The 23,427-nt window shown below is 49.2% G+C and overlaps 1 protein-coding gene across 1 annotated transcript; it reads left to right on the forward strand.

Annotated features, from left to right (window-relative positions):
- The first annotated feature begins 10,801 nt into the window (after window positions 1-10,801).
- Window positions 10,802-12,337, forward strand: LOC123111422 (monothiol glutaredoxin-S12, chloroplastic). The gene is made up of 2 exons (XM_044532216.1): window positions 10,802-11,233; window positions 11,693-12,337. The coding sequence occupies exons 1-2, from the start codon at window positions 10,871-10,873 to the stop codon at window positions 12,197-12,199; spliced, it is 870 nt and encodes a 289-aa protein (XP_044388151.1). The 5' UTR covers window positions 10,802-10,870; the 3' UTR covers window positions 12,200-12,337.
- The last annotated feature ends 11,090 nt before the right edge of the window (window positions 12,338-23,427 follow it).

Below are 23,427 nucleotides of genomic sequence, written 5' to 3' on the forward strand. Positions count from 1 at the left end.
AAAATCCTACCGAGTGAGGAGCAAACTTCTCACTCGGAGGCTTAGCTGCAGTTTAAATACTCGCCTAAGTACAACGTACGCTCGCAAGGAGGATGAGGTGCAGGTCGACTGTGACCCTCTCCTCTGAGCTACGCCTAAGTACAACGTACGCTCGCAAGGAGGACAAGGTGCAGGTCGACTGCGACCCTCTCCTCTGAGCTATGCCTAAGTACAACGTACGCTCGTGAGGAGGACGAAGTGTAGGTCGACTGCGACCCTCTCCTCTGAGCTACGCCATAAGTACAATGTGTGCTCGCAAGGAGGACGAGGTGCAGGTCGACTGTGACCCTCTCCTCTGAGCTATGCCATAAGTGCAATGTGCGCTCATGAGGAGGACGAGGCGCAGGTCGACTGTGACCCTCTCCTCTGAGCTTCGCCACAAATACAACGTAAAAATCCTACCAAGTGAAGAGCAAAACTCTCACTCGGGGGCTTAGCTGCAGCCCAGTGCTCGCCTAAGATATAAAAATCCTACCGAGTGAAGAGCAAAACTCTCACTCGGGGGCTTAGCTGCAGCCCAGTGCTCGCCTAAGATATAAAAATCCTACCGAGTGAAGAGCAAAACTCTCACTCGGGGGCTTAGCTGCAGCCCAGTGCTCGCCTAAGATATAAAAATCCTACCGAGTGAAGAGCAAACCTCTCACTCGGAGGCTTAGCTGCAGCCCAGTGCTCGCCTAAGATATAAAAATCCTACCGAGTGAAGAGCAAACCTCTCACTCGGGGGCTTAGCTGCAGCCCAGTGCTCGCCTAAGTTATAAAAAATCCTACCGAGTGAAGAGCAAACCTCTCACTCGGGGGCTTAGCTGCAGCCCTGTGCTCGCCTAAGATATAAAAATCCTACCGAGCGAGGAGCAAACCTCTCACTCGGGGGCTTAGCTGCAGCCCAGTGCTCGCCTAAGAAATCAGTCGACTGCAGTGAGCGTCATGCCTTGAACCTGCAAAGGACATTTCGAGCCAAAAGCAATCGTATTCAAACATCCAATCCAAGTTCAGGACGATACCAAAAGGAACCAAAAGTGCTCAGGCGCTAAGCCTGTTAAGGTTTATCGGTTACAACTCCACTCGGCATACCGAGGCAAATTTAAAGTGTCGGACTTAAAAGGAAGTTTTTTACCCCTCCTGTGGAGGGCTGGAAGGTGCAACAAACTCATCAAGGTCGATTCCGTCTGCGATCCGAGTGGCAGCGGCGATGAAGGTTTCCATGAAGGACCTGAAGTCGTGTTTCTTGGTGTTGGCCACCCGGAGAGCCGCCAGCTTGTCTTCTCGCGCGTCTTTGCAGTGGACTCGGGCCAGACACAGAGCAACATCTGCACCGCAACGAGCCGAGGATTTCTTCCACTCCTGCACTCGATCAGGGACCGCATTCAGTCGAGCCATCAGTGACTGGAGATCGTTCTGAAGTGTCGCCCTAGGCCAGAGCGTCGAGTCAATGCGAGACGTGGCGACCTTCAGTCTTGCAAGATAGTCCACGACAGCTGCAACACGGGACTCCAGTCGGAAGACATTCATAGCAACTTCATCATTCATCGGAGAATTGACGGGATCAAGGTTTGGTTCCAACTGGCTAGTCTCTTCTTCAAAGTTTCGACAGAATTCTGCAAGGACAAACACCGAGTTAAGATAGTGCTCGAATGGAAGCATCACAGTTGAAAATGTTTGTCGAGTATAAAGGGTCACCTTCGAGCATAAGAAACAGCTTCTTAGCAAGTCCACCCAGGAAGGCCTCCAGGTCATTTTTCTTCCCAGTCAACTGGTTGATCTTGTCGGTCAGAGCAGTCTTGTTAGTTTTTAGTCGACTGACTTCCTTGTTAGCAATCCCAAGAGCAGTTTTCATATTGATATTTTCCTCTTCGAGCTTAGTGACTGAAGCTAACTTCTCGTCATCAAGCTTGGTCTTCTCAGCTAGCTCAAGGTCTTTTTTCTTCTGGGCCTCCTTCACCTTGCCTGCAAGTTACAGCAAGGTCAGATTTTGAAACAAATGAAGGGAAAAAGGAGTCGTCGAAGTCTCACCGAACATACCTTTGGTCTCCTCCTTCGCCTTCGTCAGATTCTCCTGAACCAGCTTCAGATCCAGTTCGAGCTGAATATGCTTCTGCTCCAGCTCGGTATAGCGAGCCGCAAGGTCACATGATTTCTGCGAAAAACCAGTCGACAAAATATCAAAGATGATTCACTTCCGAGTGGATAAGAGAAAATTATACGTTCTTAAGACTACAGCCGAATGCAAGCATTCGACCGTAGTCTCGGGGACTACACCCAGTGGGTGCACTCAGCGTGCCCCCACTAGTTCTATTGAAGACAGAGTCGACCAGTCGACCCAAAAAAAAGGGGGATGTATTCTTCAGACTGTAATCGACTGCCAACAGTCGACCACAGTCTCGGGGACTACACCTAGTGGGTGCACTCAGTGTGCCCCCACCAGTTTCGGAAATCCATTCGCCTCAGTCGAATGACGGAACGACTTTACTTATAAAGCCTAAGGCCAACTGCCAGCAGTCGACCTTAGCCTTGGGGACTACACCCAGCGGGTGCACTCAGCGTGCCCCCGCTAACACGGAGTTTTCTAATCGACACACCCAGTGGGTGATTGCTATGGATTCCAGAAAGAAAAGTTTTGATAGCATATCCTAACAGAACAGGCGATGGTCGACTGACCTGAACATTGCTTTGAAGGGCGGAGCTGGCATCATAAGCTGCTTGGCTCGCATCCCGGATGGTCTTCACCTGCTCCATCATGATCCCTGCTTGGCGTATCACTTCCTTAGCAGCGCTGGCTTGGTCCTCTGGGACGTGGTGCGTCGTGAAAAGAGAAGTTTGTGCGGCACTCGACGAGGCAGGATGAGCACTCGTCAATGGCACCGCGAAGGACACGGTGTGTCGAGTGGTATTCTCCTCCCCCGCGACCAGAGTCTCGGGCGCCGTCACATCCTGGGCCACCCTGCCGGCAGATGCTTTCCTGCTCCTTCTGTGCTTCAGTGGTTCCTCATCCTCATCATCATCAGGAAGAGTGATGACGACATTGGATGGAGCTACAGAAAAGAATCAGAATTAGAGATCAAGAGTCAGTCGACTGAAGACGGAATTAAGAGTATAGTACCAGGATTTGAAGTTGCTGCGTCCTCCATCTCATGGTCGTCAGCCTTGCCTGAAGTCTCAGAAGTAGCAGCACTGCAGTTTCAAAGAGTCAGTCGGCCAACTCAAGTATCAACTAGAGATAAAGTTTGTACAAAACAAGAAGACTCAAGCAGCATGTTTACCCTGATATGGTGGGGATGGACACCTTCATCTTCGGCAAGAGCTTGGTTGGCTTTGATGGAGCCACCTTGGACTGCTTCGGCGCCTTTTCAGTCGGCGCCGGAGAAGTGGTCCGAGAGCATTTGGTCGACTGTGAGGCAGTCGCAACCCCCTTGCCACGTTCAGTCGCAGGGTCGTGGACAAGTTTTGACCGCCTTTCCGAGCGCGGTGGAGCAACCTCCTCCTCCTCCTCTTCCTCGTCCTCATCATCGTCGTTGTCATCATCGTCATCTTCGGCAGCGTCTGAGTCCCACTCCTCCTGGCTCTCACCCCCGCTTGCTTCTCCCTCTTCAGTCGGAGCCTGAGCTCCATTGGGCATCGAGTACAGCTCGGTGAGGGCATGAGAGACGTCAAGACAGAGATCAATCGACCGATTTGCGAAACATACAGAAATAAATACGACAAGTATACAATGGAAGGCAGAGCAAACGTACCTTGTCTGGAATGCTGTGATGGTCGAGTGGAGGAATCCTCTTGGATCCACGGGGATTATCCTTGTTCCCAGTGACCGCGGCCATCCACCTTTCCACCGTGGCGTCGTCGACTGCTTCCGGGTGGATCCGAGTCTCGTCTTCAGTTCCGCAGTACAACCACATGCAATGGCTCCGGAACTGAAGAGGCTGGATACGCCGCCTAAGAAAAACCTCCAAAAGGTCCATGCCAGTAACTCCGTCTCGAACCAACTGCACCACGCGATCCATCAACATCTTCACATCAGCTCTCTCCTCCGGAATCACCTTCAGAGAGGAAGGCTTGTTCACTCGGTCCATGGTGAATTGAGGAAGTCCACTCGACTGCCCCGGCGTCGACTCGTTCTGGCAGTAGAACTAGGTCGACTGCCAGCCTCTGACTGACTCGGGAAACGTCATTGCTGGGAAAGTGCTCTTGTTCCTCACTTGGATTCCCAGGCCCCCACACATCTGGACAACTTGGGTTCTTTCATCGCCTGGGCTCGCCTTCTTCACGGTCTGAGAGCGACACGTGAATATGTGCTTGAACAAGCCCCAGTGCGGTCGACAGCCCAGAAAATTCTCACACATGGATACAAACGCAGCAAGATATGCGATGGAGTTCGGGGTGAAGTGGTGAAGTTGGGCTCCAAAGAAGTTCAGAAAACCACGAAAGAAAACACTCGGTGGCAAGGAAAATCCACGGTCGATATGGGTGGCCAGAAGCACGCACTCACCCTCTTCCGGCTGGGGCTGCCACTCTTTCCCCGGAAGCCTTGCGACGCCGTGGGGAATCAGCCCGTCGTTGGCCATGTCGAGGAGATCCTTCTCCGTGATGGTCGACTGAATCCAATCTCCCTGGACCCAGCCCTTCGGCAGGCGAGATCTAGACGAAGACCCGCTGCGACTGGTGGATCTCCCCTTCGCCTTCTCCGCCGCCGACGCCTTCTTTGCGCGCTCCAGCACCGCCGTCTTCTCCTTGACCATGGCTGCCGGCGAGATGCGCGAAGAGAAGCTTTGCGGAGGCGAAAGCAGGCGCGGTGGGCGGAGACGAGGAGAGCTGAGAGGAAATGATGAAGCACTGTTCAGAAAACCCTCGCTGGCCACATTTATAAGATCCCTTCCGAGTGGATGACGGGTGGGCCAGGTCAGTCTAATCATATCCCGAAACAGTTGCACTGACGTGATACGTGGCGGAAAAGCGGCGCGGAGATCGAGGCGTCTATGTCCTATCCCATCCGAGCGCCGCGGTCCGTTCCGCTTCGCGCGCTTCCCCAAATTTCGTATCCCGTAGAATCCGCGAACGGCAGATCGATCTGTCAGACGCGGGATTTCCTGCGATTCGTCGCTCGGGAACCGGCAAAGTCCAAAAGATCACTCGACGAAAGACAAGAATGGATCGAGTCGACTGAAGAAAAGTTGCTCGTTATCAACAAAGAGGGTCTTGATCCAGAACGACGCATAACCAGTATGCAGAAATCAATCGGAAACAGCATCAACTCCTTCCCCACTCAAGCCTCAATCCATTCGGGGGCTAATGATGGATTCATGTACCTAGGGTAGGGTCATGGACCTGATCTAAGTACCCTACCCAAGGACACCCTTAGAAGAGATCACCTTCCAGTCGACCTACGAGGAACCCACTCGACTGACTTGAAGGACTCGACCATGAAGACTCACTCGACCACCAGAAGGTCAAGAGGCACTCTGCACTGCAACGGCCTGAAATTGAATAGACTTTATGGTAGTTAAGACACTTTATGTGGGGCGTTACCAGTAACGCCCCCGACTTAATGTACTTTAAACCCTTCATTACGTGGGCTGGTAGGGGTCCTGACGCACTCTATATAAGCCACCCCCCTCCACAGGAAGAAGGGTTCGCACCCCTGTAACACATACATACATAATCCACTCGACCGCCTCCGGGCTCCGAGACGTAGGGCTTTTACTTCCTCCGAGAAGGGCCTGAACTCGTACATCGCTTGTGTTTACAACCTCTCCATAGCTAGGACCTTGCCTCTCCATACCTACCCCCACTCTACTGTCAGACTTAGAACCACGACACACCGCACACGGCTAAAGATCAACTTGTGTCAACTTGTGTGTCTATGGGGTGCCCCCTGGCCACGTATATAAAGGAGGGGAGGGAAGAGGTGGCCGGCCCAAGGAGGGCGTGCAAGGTGTGGGGAATCCTACTAGGACTCCCCAGTCCAAGTAGGATTCCCTCCTCTTTCCTATTCCTAGTAGGAGAAGGAGGGAAGGAGGAAGAGGGGAGAAGGAAGGAGGGGGGCGCCGCTCCCTCCTAGTCCAATTCGGACCAGCCCATGGGGGTGGGCACGCGGCCACCCCTTGAGGCCCTTCTCTCCTTTCCCTTATGGCCCATTAAGGCCCATTACTTCCCCCGGCGAATTCCCGGACCTTTCCGGTACTCCGAAAAATACCCGAATCACTCGGAACCTTTCCGATGTCCGAATATAGCCTTCCAATATATCAATCTTTATGTCTCGACCATTTCGAGACTCCTCGTCACGTCCACGATCTCATCCGGGACTCCGAACAAACGTCGGTCATCAAATCACATAACTCATAAATACAAATCGTCATCGAACGTTAAGCGTGCGGACCCTACGGGTTTGAGAACTATGTATACATGACGGAGACACATCTCCGGTCAATAACCAATAGCGGAACCTGGATGCTCATATTGGCTCCTACATATTCTACGAAGATCTTTATCGGTCAAACCGCATAACAACATACGTTGTTCCCTTTGTCATCGGTATGTTACTTGCCCGAGATTCGATCGTCATATCATCATACCTTATTCAATGTCGTTACCGACAAGTCTCTTTGCTCGTTCCGTAATACTTCATCCTGCAACTAACTTATTAGTCACAATGCTTGCAAGGCTTATAGTGATGAGTATTACAGAGAGGGCCCAGAGATACCTCTCTGAAACACGGAGTGACAAATCCTAATCTCGATCTATGCCAACCCAACAAACACCTTCGGAGACCCCTGTAGATCACCTTTATAATCATCCATTTATGTTGTGACATTTGGTAGCACACAAAGTGTTCCTCCGCTATTCGGGAGTTGCATAATCTCATAGTCTGAGGAACTAAGTCATGAAGAGAGCAGTAGCAATGAAACTGTAACGATCATAATGCTAAGCTAACGGATGGGTCATGCCCATCACATCATTCTCCTAATGATGTAATCTCGTTCATCAAATAACAACACATGTCTATGGTTAGGAAACATAACCATCTTTGATTAACTAGCTAGTCAAGTAGAGGCATACTAGGGACACTATGTTTTGTCTGTATATTCACACATATGCTAAGTTTCCGGTTAATACAATTCTAGCATGAATAATAAACATTTATCATGAAATAAGGAAATAAATAATAACTTTATTATTGCCTCTAGGGCATATTTCCTTCAAGAGGGAGGGGGTAAGGCTTCTTGCTACGAGTCAAGGCTCCGCTTAGCCACGCAGCTCCAGCGCTCGCAGCTCTCCGCTATGGTTTCCCTCCGCCGCCGCCGGACCCTCCCACCGCCGCCGACCGTCGGGCGCGCGCCTCCCGGCCCCTCTCGCGCCCCCCTTCCTCCTCCTCCCTCCTGGTCCCGCCCCTGCGCCGCCTCCCCGGGAGGTGGCCGGGGCGGCGCACCCCCTGCTCTCCCTCTCGGCCATCCCCGTCCTACAGCTCCTCCCCGCCGCCACCGGCGGGCGCCCCCGGCGCTGGCTCAGGTGGTGTCGGCGGCGGCGGGACCTCCTGTCCCCGCGCGCGTGGTTCCCCTTCCGGGGCAGGTGACGGCGACGGTGCTACTCGGCTAGGCGGCGGCCCGGTGACTCGGCGGCGGGGGAGGTGGAGGTGCTGCCCCTTGGCGGTGGGGCGGCGTGGTGACATGCGGTGGCCGACAGCGTGCCCCCGCCCAGATCTGGCCCCTCCCGGCCCCATCCGGGTCCTAGCGGTCGAGCCGAGAGGAAGAGCCGACACCGACGCGGTGGTGCCTGAGGGTGCCGCCGGACCTTCCTGGAGGGCGTCGGGGGTACCCTTCCTCTCTCCTCGTCGCGTATCAGGGGAAACCCTTGGCAGCAGCGTCGTCATTGTCGCGTCCCTTCTTGGAGGTGTTGATTGGTGTCGACGCTTCGGAGTATAGGAGCTTAGTGGAGGATCCTCGATGGGCGCGGCGGCCGTGAAGCTTCTTCGTTTTTGTTGATCCGCCGGTGTCGGCATTTGTTTCTTTTCTTTTTGTCTTTCGTTTCTTTTGGGCGTGCATGTGCTGCTTCCGTCCCAGCACCTATCTGATTGTATCGATGATGTTTGCTTTGTAATACAAATCAGGGAAACCCTATTTCGCCAAGGCTTTGCTACTATTGTGCTTCCATTGTTCATATGTCATTATATAGGTTCTTATACATTTATCCAAAAATTGAATTCAAACTTTGCTTCAGATTTGGCAGAAAATTGCCTCACGTTACCGTAGTAACCATCAATACCCCCCCCCCCCCCCACCCCGGCGCATGCTAAAATATTTAACTGGTAGCTAAGTCCTTAATGTTGATGAGTGAGCGGCTTAATTACCTCTTTAATACCAAATGAAGATAAGAGGAAGCATACGACATAATCTTGGTGGAGGCATTTCAACGTAGATAGGAACATGTTGTGCAAGTGGATTTATTAGACTAGAGAATAGCAAAATTTCTTGCTTGATTTTTATATTCCCTTTACAATGTATTTTTACTACGTCATCAAATTGTAATGGATGATATATCACAATCAAGTTTGGAATTACTCTACGTCAAGTCATAACATAGTTGTGATTGGTATCCATTACATTACATTACATTATGTTACATCTTTTGCATCATTAAGCGCCTTTTTTGTTCAATTTCTTTTACCACTTTTGTTTTATATTATATTTATTTTTCGCTCATACTCTCTTCAGTGAGAAAACCGTTGAATCATACGCCCCCTTGACCTAATCCCAAGTAATACTTTTCAATGTTGGTCAGCTTCCATACGGTGGCTATGTTGCATGCAACCTTCGTGAGTCCCTTTTCCGTCGGTTTTTTTTTTCTTGCGGGATTTTTCGTCGGATTTTTGAATGCATGATTTTTCGTCGGATTGTCGTGGTTTCCTTATACGTGTGTGATTGAAGCATTAGCCAGATGTGTGTTGCACGTGTGAAATATGCACCCATTGTGGGCATTATTGTCGCTATGCTCGCGTTGCCTGGTGGATGGGCCGAGCCCAATAGGGGTTCCTCGGCTATATTTTTTATTTGCTTCTTCTTATTTGCCTAACAAAATGCTTCTTTTTCTTTTCTTTTGATTTATTTGTTCCTTTTTCACCATCGTTCTTGTCTCCAATTTTAGTTTTTCTGTTCTTGTTGGTTTTTATATTCGTGTCATTTAACTTTTCCCTTTTTATGTCAATATCTGAATAGTTTTTAGGAATATAAGAATATTTTTATATAGATTAACATATTTTTCATGTACATGAACATTACACGCCATAAACATTCAAAACAAGTATGGGCATTTTTAAGAATATAAAGGGATATATTTTTTCTACTGCATGAACATTTCTTTTCAACCACAATATTTTTAATACGTAAACATTTCTATTTTTACACATAATGATTTTCTATTAATTACAACATTATTAGAAAGTAAATGTAAAAGGAAAAAACATCACTTTTAGTGGACAACGCTAGTGCCCGGCCCATTAGGCTTTCCTTTAGGCAAAGCTCCTGGTATATCTGATGGCACAACGATATACCTGATGGTATATCTGATGGCACAACAAGTTCTCAAAAATGAATCTGATTTATTTAGCCAAAAAAATATCTGATGGCACAACGATACGTAAAGGAAAAGTTGCTTACAACAAGCCCAGCAAAAGCCGCATTTTTCCTTTTTTCTTTTCTTTTCACTTTCCTTTGTTATTTTGTACTATTCATTAATTTGAAAATACATTTTGCTTTTAAAAGATGATAAATTTTTGAAAAGGGATCTTGCATTTTTTAAATCATGTATTAAAAATATCAATGTATTTATCAAAAAATGGTTATATTTATTTTTAAACAGGGAAAAAGAAAGACATGAAGATATAGAAAAGAGAAAAATGAAAAGAAAAGGAAAAATCCTTTGAAGATTGGATATAAAACTGTCCGCCAAAAGGTTAAAGTAAAAAAGGCACACAAAATGTCCAAACATCGCCTCGACGATGTGCCCATAGAAAAGAGTTGGCTCGGGACAAAGAGTCCACCTATTTGAGGCTTTTTATGATGGTGCTTCAAATAGTTAGGATTTTTCTTGCGAGAAAATAGTCAGGATTGGGACCTCCTATTCCCCGTCTTCAACGCCGAGCTGTCGTTATAACAGGTTCAACGCTCACTCTACACCCTTTGACCACTATTTTTTTAGCGTGGCGCTCACTCATCTAAAAAACAGCTATTGGTGGCTTAGTAAAAAAATTATATTGAGAAAATGTTTTATAACAACTTACAAAATTGAAATAAAAGACTAAAAGTGTATTTCAAGAATGTTCATTGTGTATCTAAAAAATGTTTATCATGTGTTAAAGGTACAATGTATACTGAAAAACCGTCATTTTTCCTTCAAGAAGTGTTGTGTACACAGTAGAAAATCGAATGAAAATTTTAAAATAATGGCTAATTATAAGATGTTCTATACTTTTTATGAATCGGATGTTTATAGACGCGCTTTAGTGTGTTTGTTCACTCATTTTAGTCTGTATGTAATTCATATTGAAATATCCAAACATCTTATAATTGGTACGGAAGGGATATAATGACCTGAAAAAATAAAAGGGAAAATAAGACAAAAAATGAAAACCGGCGAATGAAGCTGGCCCAGAGTATTTACCGAGAAAAAAAATAACATTTTGCGTATAGGAGCAAGTAGTTCAATTTGTTGAAAAGTTGGGCTTTTCTCAACGATTAGGCCGTCGGCCGTGTGTCATCCAGCCCAGTTCGAGAAGAAGAACACGCGGCTGGACATCATCGTCTCCACACACCTCCACCTCACCTTTCTCCGGCTCAACCGCGCTACCATGACTTTCCCCATGGCCACCTCCACCGCCTCCACGGCCGCCGCCGCTTCCCTCCGCCTCCTCCCGGTGCCAGCCACCCCATCCTCCAGCACTCTCCGCTTCGCGCCCATCCTCCGCCGCGCGCCCCGCGCCCTCTTGTCCGTCTCCGCCCTCAGCAAGCTCTCCGAGGCGTCCCCCGTCCCCATCCCGCAGGAGCCCACCCAGACTTTGCCCGACGAGGACGCGCTTCCCCCTAGGCCCGGGGTCTACGGAGTCTTCGACCCCGCCGGGGACCTGCAGTTTCTCGGGATCTCGCGCAACGTCAGGGCCAGCGTCGAGGGGCACCGCAGAAAGGTGCCCGCTGACCTCTGCGCCTCCGTCAAGGTATACACAGTTACGCATCTCCCATTCAGTAGGATTTCATTTACATCATGGAACTGGATTGCGCAAAGGGTGTCCTGTAGTGTTTGATGATGAAGGCTTCTGAAGTGATCATGGTTTCTTCTCAACAAGTTTACCTTAAGGGTTGATTGCTATCCCACGGTCTTGCTATACACTTCTGCAAATGATTGCCCTGTCCCACGGTCTTGCTATACACACTTAATCACTAATGACTACGTATCAACTCCCAGTTATCTCTCTACACGTTTTGACATTGAGGGTGTGGCTAGGTCTCAGTCGACTGAGAAAAAGAAAAAACTGAAAAGAAAATTTTGCACGAATCTTAATGTAAGATCTCACAGATATAGCATCGACTGAGACTTTATTAAGTTTCAATCGACTGAGACTTAGCAAGACTGTTTGACATACTACTTGAGGATTTGATAACACTTATTTCTACAGGTTGCAATACCAGACGAGGAAACACCAGATAAAAGTGTCCTGACTAATGCCTGGAAATCATGGATGGAAGAATACATAGCAGCCACTGGCAAGGCGCCACCAGGGAATGTTGCCGGGAACCACACCTGGATCGGTCCTCCACAGAGACCTGCAGATTTGCGTTTGACTCCTGGTCGCCATGTTCAGCTAACTGTGCCACTTGAACAGTTGATTGATCGGTTAGTGAAGGAAAATAAAGTGGTTGCCTTCATCAAAGGATCAAGAAGTGCTCCCCAGTGTGGGTTCTCGCAAAGAGTGGTGGGGATCCTGGAGGCACATGGAGTGGATTTTGCATCCGTAGATATTCTTGATGAGGAGCACAACCATGGGTTGAGAGAGACCCTCAAGACCTACAGCAACTGGCCAACCTTCCCACAGGTTTTTGTTGGAGGAGAACTTGTGGGCGGATGTGATATTATTTCATCCATGGCTGAAAAGGGGGAGCTTGCTGCCCTATTTCAGAAATAGCACTCTCACCTTGGAGTTTAAGTAATGTTTTGTTTTATCAGGTGCAAAATGTGACCTTATCTCTTGTACTGTTGCAATAATGCTTAACTTATTGTAAGGCACAAAGTTCTTGGCTCAGAAACACGTTGATTCAATTTAGAAGAGGTGGCATTGTACTGTGAAACTTGCTGGTTGTTTTTGAGAGAGGGCTTAGCAAAGGTGGCTGTGTGTATTTTTGTGGTCGTTTCACATCTTGCACATGATACATTGTAGCTACATGAGAAAGTATGTGGTACATGAAGTGAGAAAATCGCTGGATTGAGTTCTAAGGTTCAACTCAGAAAAGTAAAATTATGATTGAAACTTGGAATATTTTTCTAGGTTCACTTCACAACTAGCTGATAACTGAGATGTTTCCTGTTGCCTCAGCACTTCCTTTATTTTTCTTCTTTCAAATTAGAAGAAAATAAAGCTATTTGCACTTCAAGTGTCAGTTGATTTATTGTCACTGTGCTCAAGAGTGTTCACAATGTTACCGAAGTGTTTGGATCTGTACAATGAGGAGTCAAGAGAGTAGTCTTTGTAGATTTCTGGAACAGATTGATTTTCTGTTAATGAACTTTACTATTGGAATAAGTAACAGAAGAGAAGCAGCAAGCTTTCCTGTACCATATGTTGGCTGGTTATCTGTATAACTCTACCAGAAGCAAATATAGCAGGTAAGCTCAACACTTGATGCAGATTATCTGAATATTAAAGAGAAGATATGTCAATCAATCTTTACTAGTTCAGGAAAGTTTCTACTGGAGGCAAGATATCTTCCAAGCATGATTTATTCAATTAATTCCAGAATCAGGGTAAGCAATGACTCAACCTGTATCTTCTTGATTCAGTTCTGAGCACTCCTGTTTTAACTTAAATCAGAATGGGTTCTCTATTGTTGCATTTTTGCTTTACTTTCTGCCATTACTAAAGAGTGTTTTTTTCTCCAGCAGAAGCCATCATAAATTTGCTGGGCCTTATGGTTAGGAGTTGGACGGATCGATGCCATCCACAATCACCAGGAAACTTCTGATGTCATGTTGCAGCAGACTGGCCAGTCATGCTGTGAGGACGAGCACTCTGTGCTGAATGCCCTCTTTGCAAGCCTTTTCCACTTCAAGGAAATTGATGGGATTTTGGACCTTTAGGCTAATCCTCGTAAGTCTTCTCTTCTTAAACATTTTACATTGATTTGTCACTTCTGATTTTTTATGCTTCTGCTGGGGGTGATGGTCGAGTCCAGGCGGTGGCAGCGGCGGTCTCTGTTGATGCTTAAATTTTTGATATATCGTATCTCCATGATTATTACCTTTTAGCTCGGCTGAATCTTAAGGAACATTTACATCACGTGATGATATGTCCAAGATACCGCCAATGATTTCGAAACCTAGGAAACGAGCCTAGCTTATTTGGTTGGAGGAGTGGATGTACAACCCCTCCGCCTGGCTTCAAGCTCGCATATATGCAGATTTAGGTTCCTATTTATACTGTAGGCCGTAGGGGTTTGGTCCTCTGTTTTTAAGGCGTCCCGCCTTGGACGCTTAGGCGACGCTTAGGCGATAAGGCGCCCCGCCAGCGCCTTACAAATATGCCCGCCTTAGGCGCTTAGGCGTCCGCCTTAGGCGCTTAGGCGTCGCCTAGGCGATAAGGCGCCCCCCCAGCGCCTTAGATCGCCTTACCGCCTTAAAAACATAGGTTTGGTCTACCTTACAGTTTTCTTTCAGAAAGATGATTTGGAACCTGTGCAAATATGATGTATAGATCATATGGGTAGTTCAATCTCATCTGAGAATTGCTTGGCTAAGGATATGTGAAACCAAAAAGGTTTGAGTGTTTGACTACACACTACTCAAAACTGAATTAACACACTGTTCCTTTAGTAATTTCATGGAGAAAAAACAACCTGGTTGGGCGAGGTATTTGAGAAGGACGAAGGATGCATGTTTCTGTAGATGCCTGGTGGGAGTGGCCTCATCTCAAATCGAAGCACCATTGTGTAGATTAGAAGGGACGAAGGACGAAGGATGCAGGTTTGTGCCGGGAGTGGCCTCATCTTGTTCCCCACCTGTCCCTTCTCTTGCTTGCATGCGTGCCTTCTTCTTCTTCTCTACCTTTTTGTTGTGTCTGTTAGGAGATAGATGTGCAGAGGGGCATGTGCTGATTATGAAAACATCTTGTTTCCTCCACAAACAGTAAATGGTGTGGCTATCCTGAATTAATGATCCGTGTTGCTTCCTTGCTGCTGCCATCTTTGGTCGATCTGGACATATCGACGATCATACGTTAACTGTCAACATATATAATTATTATCACGAAATAATCTGTGTAGATAGTTTCGTGTGGTTAACAAATTTGAACTCCTTAAGTTAGTACCTACGGATGTGTACAAAGTTACAGCTGATTGAGGAGGGGCCTGTTAAGTGTATCCATCTAACCATTTATTCATTAGGTACCGACTTCTTTACACTCCCTCACCCCAATGTAAACACAGTAATACTGTTTTGCTGTTAGATGCATATAGGTGTTTCATTGGGAGTTACCTTTCTTCTTTTGAAACAGCGAGTGCACCTTTTTGGAGTGAGATGTGATACTGATAGTGAAGGACTGCCAGCTAAACCTTAAAACTGTAACACGCACATGCACATGGATTTGTGCCTGCTTAATTTATCCGGTGATACTTAGGTTGATTGCATCTTAATGTAATTTTACAGACTCATCTACCTTTTCTGAATCTTAGGTAATGTTTACATCATGTGATGATATGTCAAGGACATAACTATAAATTTTATGATATATAGAAGCATCATACTTACTATACATGTAGTTTATCTTTCCTCTGAGAGTTGCTATGTTAAGAATATGTGGGGACAATAAGCTTAACTATGAATCCCTCAAAACAGACAGGGTTGCAGTTGCACACCGTTTTTTCTTCGCGATTTTGTACATGAGCAAATTTAGGTTAGATCCATTCCCCACAGGGAGATGTATTATGTACTCCTCAAAGAGAGAAACTACAAGCAGATAAAAGCCTTGTGCTAGGAGTAGGAGGTATTCATAAAGGTAGAGGGATTTATTGCCACAGTATTTTGTTTCCAGAGATGGTTTAGTCGTTCTGGAGTAGTTGATGGCATCCAGAAGGCATCAAGAATATGGTGTTTGTTCTACCCTACGAGATGGATCCTTCCTGATGCATACACACACGCCTTGTTCTTATCCACCTTTTTGTTTGACCACTAGGGGTGTACTAGGAGCACGAGTTGATCAATGAATCATCTTGTTCCTTACACAAGCGGTCCAGAAAGCAGCCAATGCCGTGCCTATCTCAAGTCCATGGTTTTGTTTTCTTTCCTGCTACTGCAATCTTTATTCAACGTGGACATAAGAATGATCATATGATAAAATGTGAATAGTTATTATCGCTGTACTACTTGTAAACAGTTCCGTGTGGTGAACAGATTCTTAGGATTAACAAATCCAACATGTTAGTCCTTGCGTACGTGCACAAAGTTTTAGCCGATTGAGAGTGTCTATAGAAAGTTTGTTGGTTGTATCCATCTAGATCATTATTAGTTGCTGACTTAATATTTCCCATCCCATCTATGAATAGAGCTATGGTGCTGTATTACTATTAGATTCATGCATTCCACTTTCGTTGGTAATTAGCTTCTTTAAAATTCTACATGTACCTTTTTGGAGCGATACATGATACTGGTAGTGAGGTTATCACACACTAAGAGAAAGCTTCACGCTTAGAAAGCGACTAACTTGGGATTTGCTTGGCTTCCTTCCTAAAGCGACTAGGATTTCCCTGGCTTCCTTCCTAGTCTGGCAATATTTTCTTGTGCACACACACCAGACTTGTTACATGGATTTGTGACTTTTGGTTGCATTTTTACAGGGTTGCGTATGGGGGTTTCTCTTGTGTTTCTCAATTTAAGATTGGATCCCCGGAGGAGATATACGCACCGACAGAAAGGAGCAACTGGAACTAGAAGTACAGAAAACCTCTCACACACCAAGAGAAGATAGATATATTCGACAAAGGAAGAAGTTAGATTGCCAACATAGTTTTTTTTCCATTCCAGAGATGGATTGTCGGCCTGGAAGAGCCAATGGCGGCCAACCATAGAGGCCCAAGAATATGTTCTTGTGCTTACAGGCACGTCTTCTTGTCCATCTTTTAGGGGAGGATGGCCCGGTTTGGTTAGGGAAGAAACCATCGTGTTCCATGCACAAACAGCAAATGCCGGCCGTGCCTATCCCGAATTCATGATCTTTTCTGTTCTGTCGGTGCAATCTTTGGCCGATCTGTGCGTAGATGGACGGAGTTTTTGTCAAATGTCAACGTAAAATCGTTTTCAAATTGAATGAGCTGTTAATGTTCCTTGCAGAGGCGCGGAAAGGATCAGCCGGCCGGTGGAGGTGCTACGGAGCGAGGGGAGGGAGATGTCGCTGTTGATTGTATATATCTAGGAAGCATTTATTATTTAGTAGTTGCCGACTGGTTTGCTTCAGATTTCCCATCGAATCTGTAGGCGTAGAACTAGTGCTGTAGACAGATATAGATAGATGCATGTGTTGTTCATCGGAAAGTTGCTTTTCCTAGCTTGCCTAGGTAGCGTCCACTGTTAGGAGTGGACGTTGATAATGACGGTTTGTATCAACGCTGCAAGCAAGCTGCCGGCTGTAGAAAAAACGATGGGTCATCTCCTCTCAAAGGGATTTTAACTTAAATGGTTGGTTTTCGAATTTTAAAAATTCCGGCTCGATGGAGCCCGGTAGCCGGAAACCCTCGCTCGGGATCTCGCGTTTCCCCCCCCTTCTTCTGAGGACATGCTCTCATCGTATCCTAAAAGGGTCCTAAACTCTGGCAGGCAGAAGCGCCATCAAAACTTGACTTTGCACGACCGATGGGTCTTTTTGGCACGAGTCTTCATCACCACGACGAGTCCCACTCCTGTACTGCAATGACTTGACTTTGCCACGGGAGTCTTCACCGCCGGACGACCAGTCTGAATTAGAGAAGTCATATGGGACGAGCAGTCTGAATTAGAGAAATCTTCACCACACGTCAAGAAAAAAAAGGAGTAGCAAGCCAAGCCAAGCCTTCACCGCGGGCGGGCGAGAGGTCCTCTGCTTTCTCTGCATGAGAGAAGAAATATGAGACACGTTTGGTTGCCCGCATCTAATTTGGCCTGTTTAGTTGGCTGCGCTTATAGTACCAACAAACACTGCACTTTCCCGCTAGACCGTTAGGGCATCTCCAGCTGTTGCCCCCCAGGACGCATACAAATCGCCCCCTGGGGGCGAGCCGGCAATGCACTCGGCGCTGGGGGTGGTTTTGCGCCCAGTCGTCGCCCCCAAGCGCCGAAATTGACCCACTTTGCAGCCCAATTTCGGCGAATAAACGGCCCATATGGGCGAGAATAGGCCCATATTCGGCGTGGTTTCGCCGTGTCTCGGCGTTCAATTATCAACACAATTATTCCTTATCACATATTTCATCACAGAAAAATCAAATACTTCAACAAAATACTACAACAACAAATAGTTCAATACAAATTATATAGTTCAACAAATAAAAACTCGTACTTCATCACGCGGCGTCCCCCTTGAGCATCCATAGGTGCTCAATCAGATCTTTCTGCAATTGATGATGCACCTGTGGGTCTCGGATCTCCTGACGCATAGAGATAGGCAGTCCAAGTTGACGGTAGCTGGTGATCAACTTCGGCTAGAGGACCCTGCCTGTAGTATGGTTCAGTGTCAAACACTGGGTCTTCTTGCTCGCTCTCGATGATCATGTTGTGCAAGATGACACAACAAGTCATGAACACCTTGCGCTCGGTGGGCGTGTACCCGCCGTTAAACCGTGCCTCCGCGGCCGAAAACGGCGGCCGAAAACGCCCAGCTGCTGCGGGAGGGGCTGCCGCGGCGAAGCGCTCCTATTTTCTGGCGGGGAATGGCTATCTAGCGGAGTAGGCCGGCGGCCGTCGTCGGGATATAGCTAGTGGTGGCCGAGGGCGCGGGGGGGTGCGAGGCGAGTCGGGGGAAGAAAACCTTGACTTTTCCCCTGTCGGTGTGGGCCAGGCGTGCTTTTCCCTAGCGCCGGAGCCCCCAACGGCTCCCCAGCGCGCCGGGTTCGGCCTGTGACCGCCGGGCGGAAAAAAGGTCCGAACCGGCGATTTTCGGCGTCCTGGGGGCGCGACTGGGCCGTTTTTTCGGCGCCGGCGCCAAAAAAGTGGCCTGGGGGGCCTGTTGGGGGCGCGGCTGGAGATGCCCTTAGGAACGGTTGAATCTGCCGTTTTCAGCGAGCTAGGATGAGTTGAGCCACATCGAACGCACGTGATGGGTCCTCTTGCAAGAGAGGATGCGAGCTAGTATACAACCTTTTAGGTGGTTTCTTATGCTACCTCTGCCAAGCTTCTTCTCTAATCTACTTTCCTTCGGCACTTTTAATGTACACAATGGTGTTTCGGTTTGAGATAAGGTCTAAACGAAAAAAAGCACATCAATATTGCGGTTTCATTTAGGCGATCGGTTCATGATTTTAATCATGTAAGTGCTTAATTTTATGTTCATGTTTAGAGCTATTTTGGGCGAATTTTGTCAAATTCATCGCGAGTGTTTGACCACTTGAAATTTCTTTTGACCAGTAGTTTCATCTCACGGTTTCACACAACTTTCGTGTTGCATTTTTTCTGTTCCGATGATCGTAGACGACTAGATCTACATCTTCTTCACGGACTGTATATATGCATATGCGTGTGTGTTTTAATCACACTCCTTAATCTGTTTCGGCTAGTCCATTCTAATCTTTCCTCTCAGCCTCCTCGCATGCGTCCTACTACACCGGCGTTGTTCCTTTCGGTCTCCTCTCTCGCGTTGTCCTACACTGACACCGCCATGACGCGCACACTACATTTCTCCACCCTGTCCTCTACCTGAGCGCCCTCCTATTCATCCCTCCCCACGGACTTTCTCTGCGGCAGCGACGCTATCAACTAGTTCACTGCGGCCTCCGCCCACCACAGTCGCCGAGGCACCTAGTGTAACTCTGTGTCATGTGTAGCCGTTAACTTTTAATCATGTCTATGCAATCAAACACCGTGTGTTGAGTATATGTGTTGTGCATACCTGTATATTTGACCCACCTCCTAGTTGCTTTGTATAGTTGAGGTCATGGCCCACCTTTGTATATCATATATACGTGCCTTTGCACATGAGCAATACATCGTGCAATTCATACATCATATATGGTATCAATTTTCCGGGTTAAACCCTAGCTTCCGCCCCGTCGCCACCGCGCGTCCTCATCGCGCCGCCGCCGACCAGCTGCCTCCGCCTGCACGTCTTCCCGCGCTCGCCGCCGCCGCTTCCCCTCTCTCCCTGCCGCCGCGCTTCCCCTCCCCTACCCGCGCCGCCACCTACACACCTCCTGCCGCCGCCCACCCGCACCCGAGCGCCGCCGCCCTCCTAGCCGTCGCTTTCCTAGCCGCTGCTTCCCTCCCCTTCGCCCGACCGAACCCCCTCCCGAGAGCCACCACCACCCCGCGTCGACCCTTCGCTGCCGCCGACCCGCCGCCGCCACCCGCACCAAACCCTAACTCGCGCCACCCCGAGCCGACCCTAGCCGTCATGTTGTCCGTCACGTCATCTGCGTCCACCAACTCCAACCCGTTCACCGACGACAACACGTCAATGACATCCGCAACCTGAACATCTACGAGCGGGTGTCGGTTCATCTCTCCCAGACGAACTCCTCCTACTATACGTGGAAGACGTATTTCTCCCTCGTGTTCCGGGAGTACCACCTCGTCGACCATGTGGACGGCTCTGTCGACTCCAGCCTCGTCCCCGAGTTCCATGACTGGTCCACCATCGACACCACGATCATCCGATGGTTCTTCCTCACCATCTCGTCGGACCTCTTTCAGACGGTCGTGCAAGACGGTGATGACGCCCACGCCGTGTGGATCAAGCTGAACGGGCTCTTCACCGACAATCAACTCCAACGTCATGTATTTTTGCAGCAAGAGTTTTTTGGGTGCCACCAGGACAACTCCTCCGTCGGCGACTACTGTCGCCGTCTCAAGACCCTTGCTGACAAGCTCCATGATATTGGCGCGAAGATCGATGATGACCTCCTCCTCAGCACGCTCACCGCCGGGCTCAACGAGGACTTCAGCAACGCCGCGGCGAACCTCACCCTCATCCCTGAGCCGTCCTTCGCCAAGTTCGTTGCGTACCTTCGCTTGGAGGAGCGGTGGATGAAGCAGGTGAAGGCGCGGGCCATCCACACCACCCTCGTCGCCGGCACCACCCGCGGCGGGCCCCCGACGCCTCCCGCCGCCCCGGCTGCGCCACCAGGCGCCCTACCCGGCGCCATCACTGCCGTACCCCGCGCGCCTCGGCAGTTGGGCCTACTCCCGCTCCCGTATGGGCCTCCCGCACCTACCGCCCCTCCCGCCGAACGGCGCCGCGGGGGGCGGCGCGGTGGCTGCCGAGTCGGTCAGCAACAGCAGCAGGGAGCCGGCCAACCCCGTTAGCAACAACAACAACAGCTCCAGGTGCCTCCCCCGTGGGCCTCCGGCTACAAACCATGGACCAGTGTCGTTCATGCCTACACCATGCCGGTTCCACGGGCCCTTGCACCGACGCTTCCCGTGCCGCGCCCGCCGGCGCATCAGGCGTACTACGCGGCTCCGCAGCCCTATGGAGGGTACCCACCGCCGCAGCTGAGCGGCGGCTACGGCCTCGCGATGACGCCTCTGTCCCCCTCGCCGGTGCCTTGGGATCTGGTGCTCCTCACCGCGCTACACATCGCCCCTACGCCGAACAACTACACTGGAGGCGGTGATTGGTACATGGACACCGGGGCAACGACTCACATGTTCACTCATCCTGGTAATCTTGCCTCCTTCACTCCCATCATCACCCGACCGCCGCATCATTGTCGGCTACGGTTCCACACTTCCTATCACACACGTCGGGCACACTTCTTTTCCTTCTAATTCCATGCCTTTATCTTTGTCTAACATACTTGTGTATCCTCATCTTATTAAGAATCTTATTTCTGTTCATTGTTTCACTCGTGAAAATCCTGTCATTGTTGAATTTGAAGAGCTTGGTTTTGTGTTAAGGACGCTCGAACAAGGATGGTACTCCACCGATGTGACAGCCTCGACGAGCTCTATCCGGTGCATTCGCCTTCATCCACCCCACTGCACCGGTTGCTCTCTCCGCCGACGTCGATCTCTGGCATGCTCTCTTGGGTCATCCCAACCCCGTCACACTTCATCATATTATTAGGAGTTTCAGTTTCAGTTGTAATAAGATCGAGGATCACACTTGTCATGCCTGTCGAGTCGGCAAACATGTTCACCTTCCGTTTAATAACTCCACCACCATTGCTTCTTTTCCCTTTCAGTTAATTCATAGCGATGTGTGGACCTCTCTGGTTCCTAGTAATTCGGGCTACTTATATTATCTAGTTATTCTTGATGATTATTTTCATTATGTGTGGACCTTTCCTTTGCGATGAGAGTCGGATGCACTCTCCACGTTGACGGCTTTTTACTCCTATGTCAGCACGCAGTTTGGGCATCCCATTCTTGCTTTTCAGACTGACAATTGAAAGAGTCTGACAACCTTGCTTTCCGCACCTTTTTGTCGCACCATGGCACAATTTTTGGTCTCACATGCCCGTATACTTCACAGCAGAATGGTCGAGTTGAACACGTCCTTCGCACTCTGAATGACTGCATTCGCGCACTCCTGTTCCATGCTAATGTTCCGCCTGGCTTCTGGCCGAACGCACTCGCTACCGCTTCACTTCTCCTTAACCTTCGACCCTGCCGCCCACGGTGGAACTACGCACCTCACCACCTTCTCTCTGGTACGCCACCGTCTTATGATGGTTTGCGTATTTTTGGGTGCCTTTGCTATCCTAGCACTGCCGACACTGCTCCTCACAAACTTGCACCATGTTCTGCTGCATGCATCTTTATCGGCTATCCTTCTAATTCCAAGGGTTATCGGTGCTACAATCCCATCTCCCACTGTGTGTTCACCTCCCGAAACGTTTACTTTGTTGAGCATGTGTTTCCGTTTCAACAGGTATCCCCGGTAGCTCCTCCCGCCACTGGTGACGTGGGAGCCTCGATGCCTCTCCCAGGGCGTTCGTGCGACGCCCTCGGCCCGCCCCTGGCTTTGAGGCGCGTCACCTGCTGGCGCCTCCTCTGCCCGCTGCGATGGTGCCCGCGGCTACGACGCCCCCTCCTCCCGGGTCCTCGGTGCCCGAGCCCACGACCTTGGCGCCCGCGGCCCCTGCGTCGGCTGCCTTGGCGCCCGCGGCTAGGGATGGAAAAAAAGCTCGAAGCTCGCGAGCTAAACAAGTAGCTCGTGACTCGGCTCGAATCGACTCGAACTCGAAGAATAACGAGTCGAGCCGAGCTTTAGTTTAAGATCGTTTATGGACCAAGTTAAACTAGCCAACCTCACGAGTACTCGTGTAACTCGTTAGGCTCGATACAATAGATCAGCCACTCCCAATGCAAAGAAAGATCAGCCACTAAACAACCTACGTCCAAGGCACACAACCCAAGGCCAAGCAGTTGAAGGCCTAGCCTCCTAGGAGACTCACGCGTTACAAGAAAATTGCAATTATTTAGTGATATATATGTTTAATATATACATAATAATTTTTATCATATTTGAGGGCTTTATGTTTATATCTTAAACGAGCTAAACAAGCTAAACGAGCCAGCTCCCGAGTTATACGAGTCGAGCCAATCTTCGGTTTGAGCTTGTTATAGTAACGAGTCGAGTCGAGCTAGCTCGTTAATGAAACGAGCTCTAGCGAGTCGAGCCGAGCCGGCTCGACTCGGCTCGAATTCCAGCCCTACCCGCGGCCTCCGCGCCTACTGCCTCGGCGCCTGAGGCCCTCGCGCCTGCCTCGGCGCCCGTGGCCCCTGCGCCCGCCGCCTCAGCGCCCGCGGTCCCGACGCTTTCCTCGTCTGCGCCCTCGATGGCCCCGGCGCTTTCCCTGTCTGCACCCTCGACGGCTCCGGTGACTGCAGCCAAGCCATCCGTGGTCGGTCTGGTCACCCGCGCTGGTACGAGCATATTTCACCCGAGTTCACGCTACACTTCGGATGACTACGTCGACGCGGCATCCACCTCTACGCCATCACCATTGTCGTTCT

The sequence above is a fragment of the Triticum aestivum genome, chromosome 5B (genome assembly GCF_018294505.1).
Source record: "Triticum aestivum cultivar Chinese Spring chromosome 5B, IWGSC CS RefSeq v2.1, whole genome shotgun sequence".
NCBI classification, from domain to species: Eukaryota; Viridiplantae; Streptophyta; class Magnoliopsida; order Poales; family Poaceae; genus Triticum; species Triticum aestivum.

Excerpts from the sequence above, each read along its gene's own strand:
- LOC123111422 (XM_044532216.1), top strand. The coding sequence starts at position 10,871 with ATGACTTTCCCCATGGCCACCTCCACCGCCTCCACGGCCGCCGCCGCT. Across the intron at positions 11,234-11,692 it reads ACCTCTGCGCCTCCGTCAAG|GTTGCAATACCAGACGAGGA; the intron begins GTATACACAGTT and ends TTATTTCTACAG.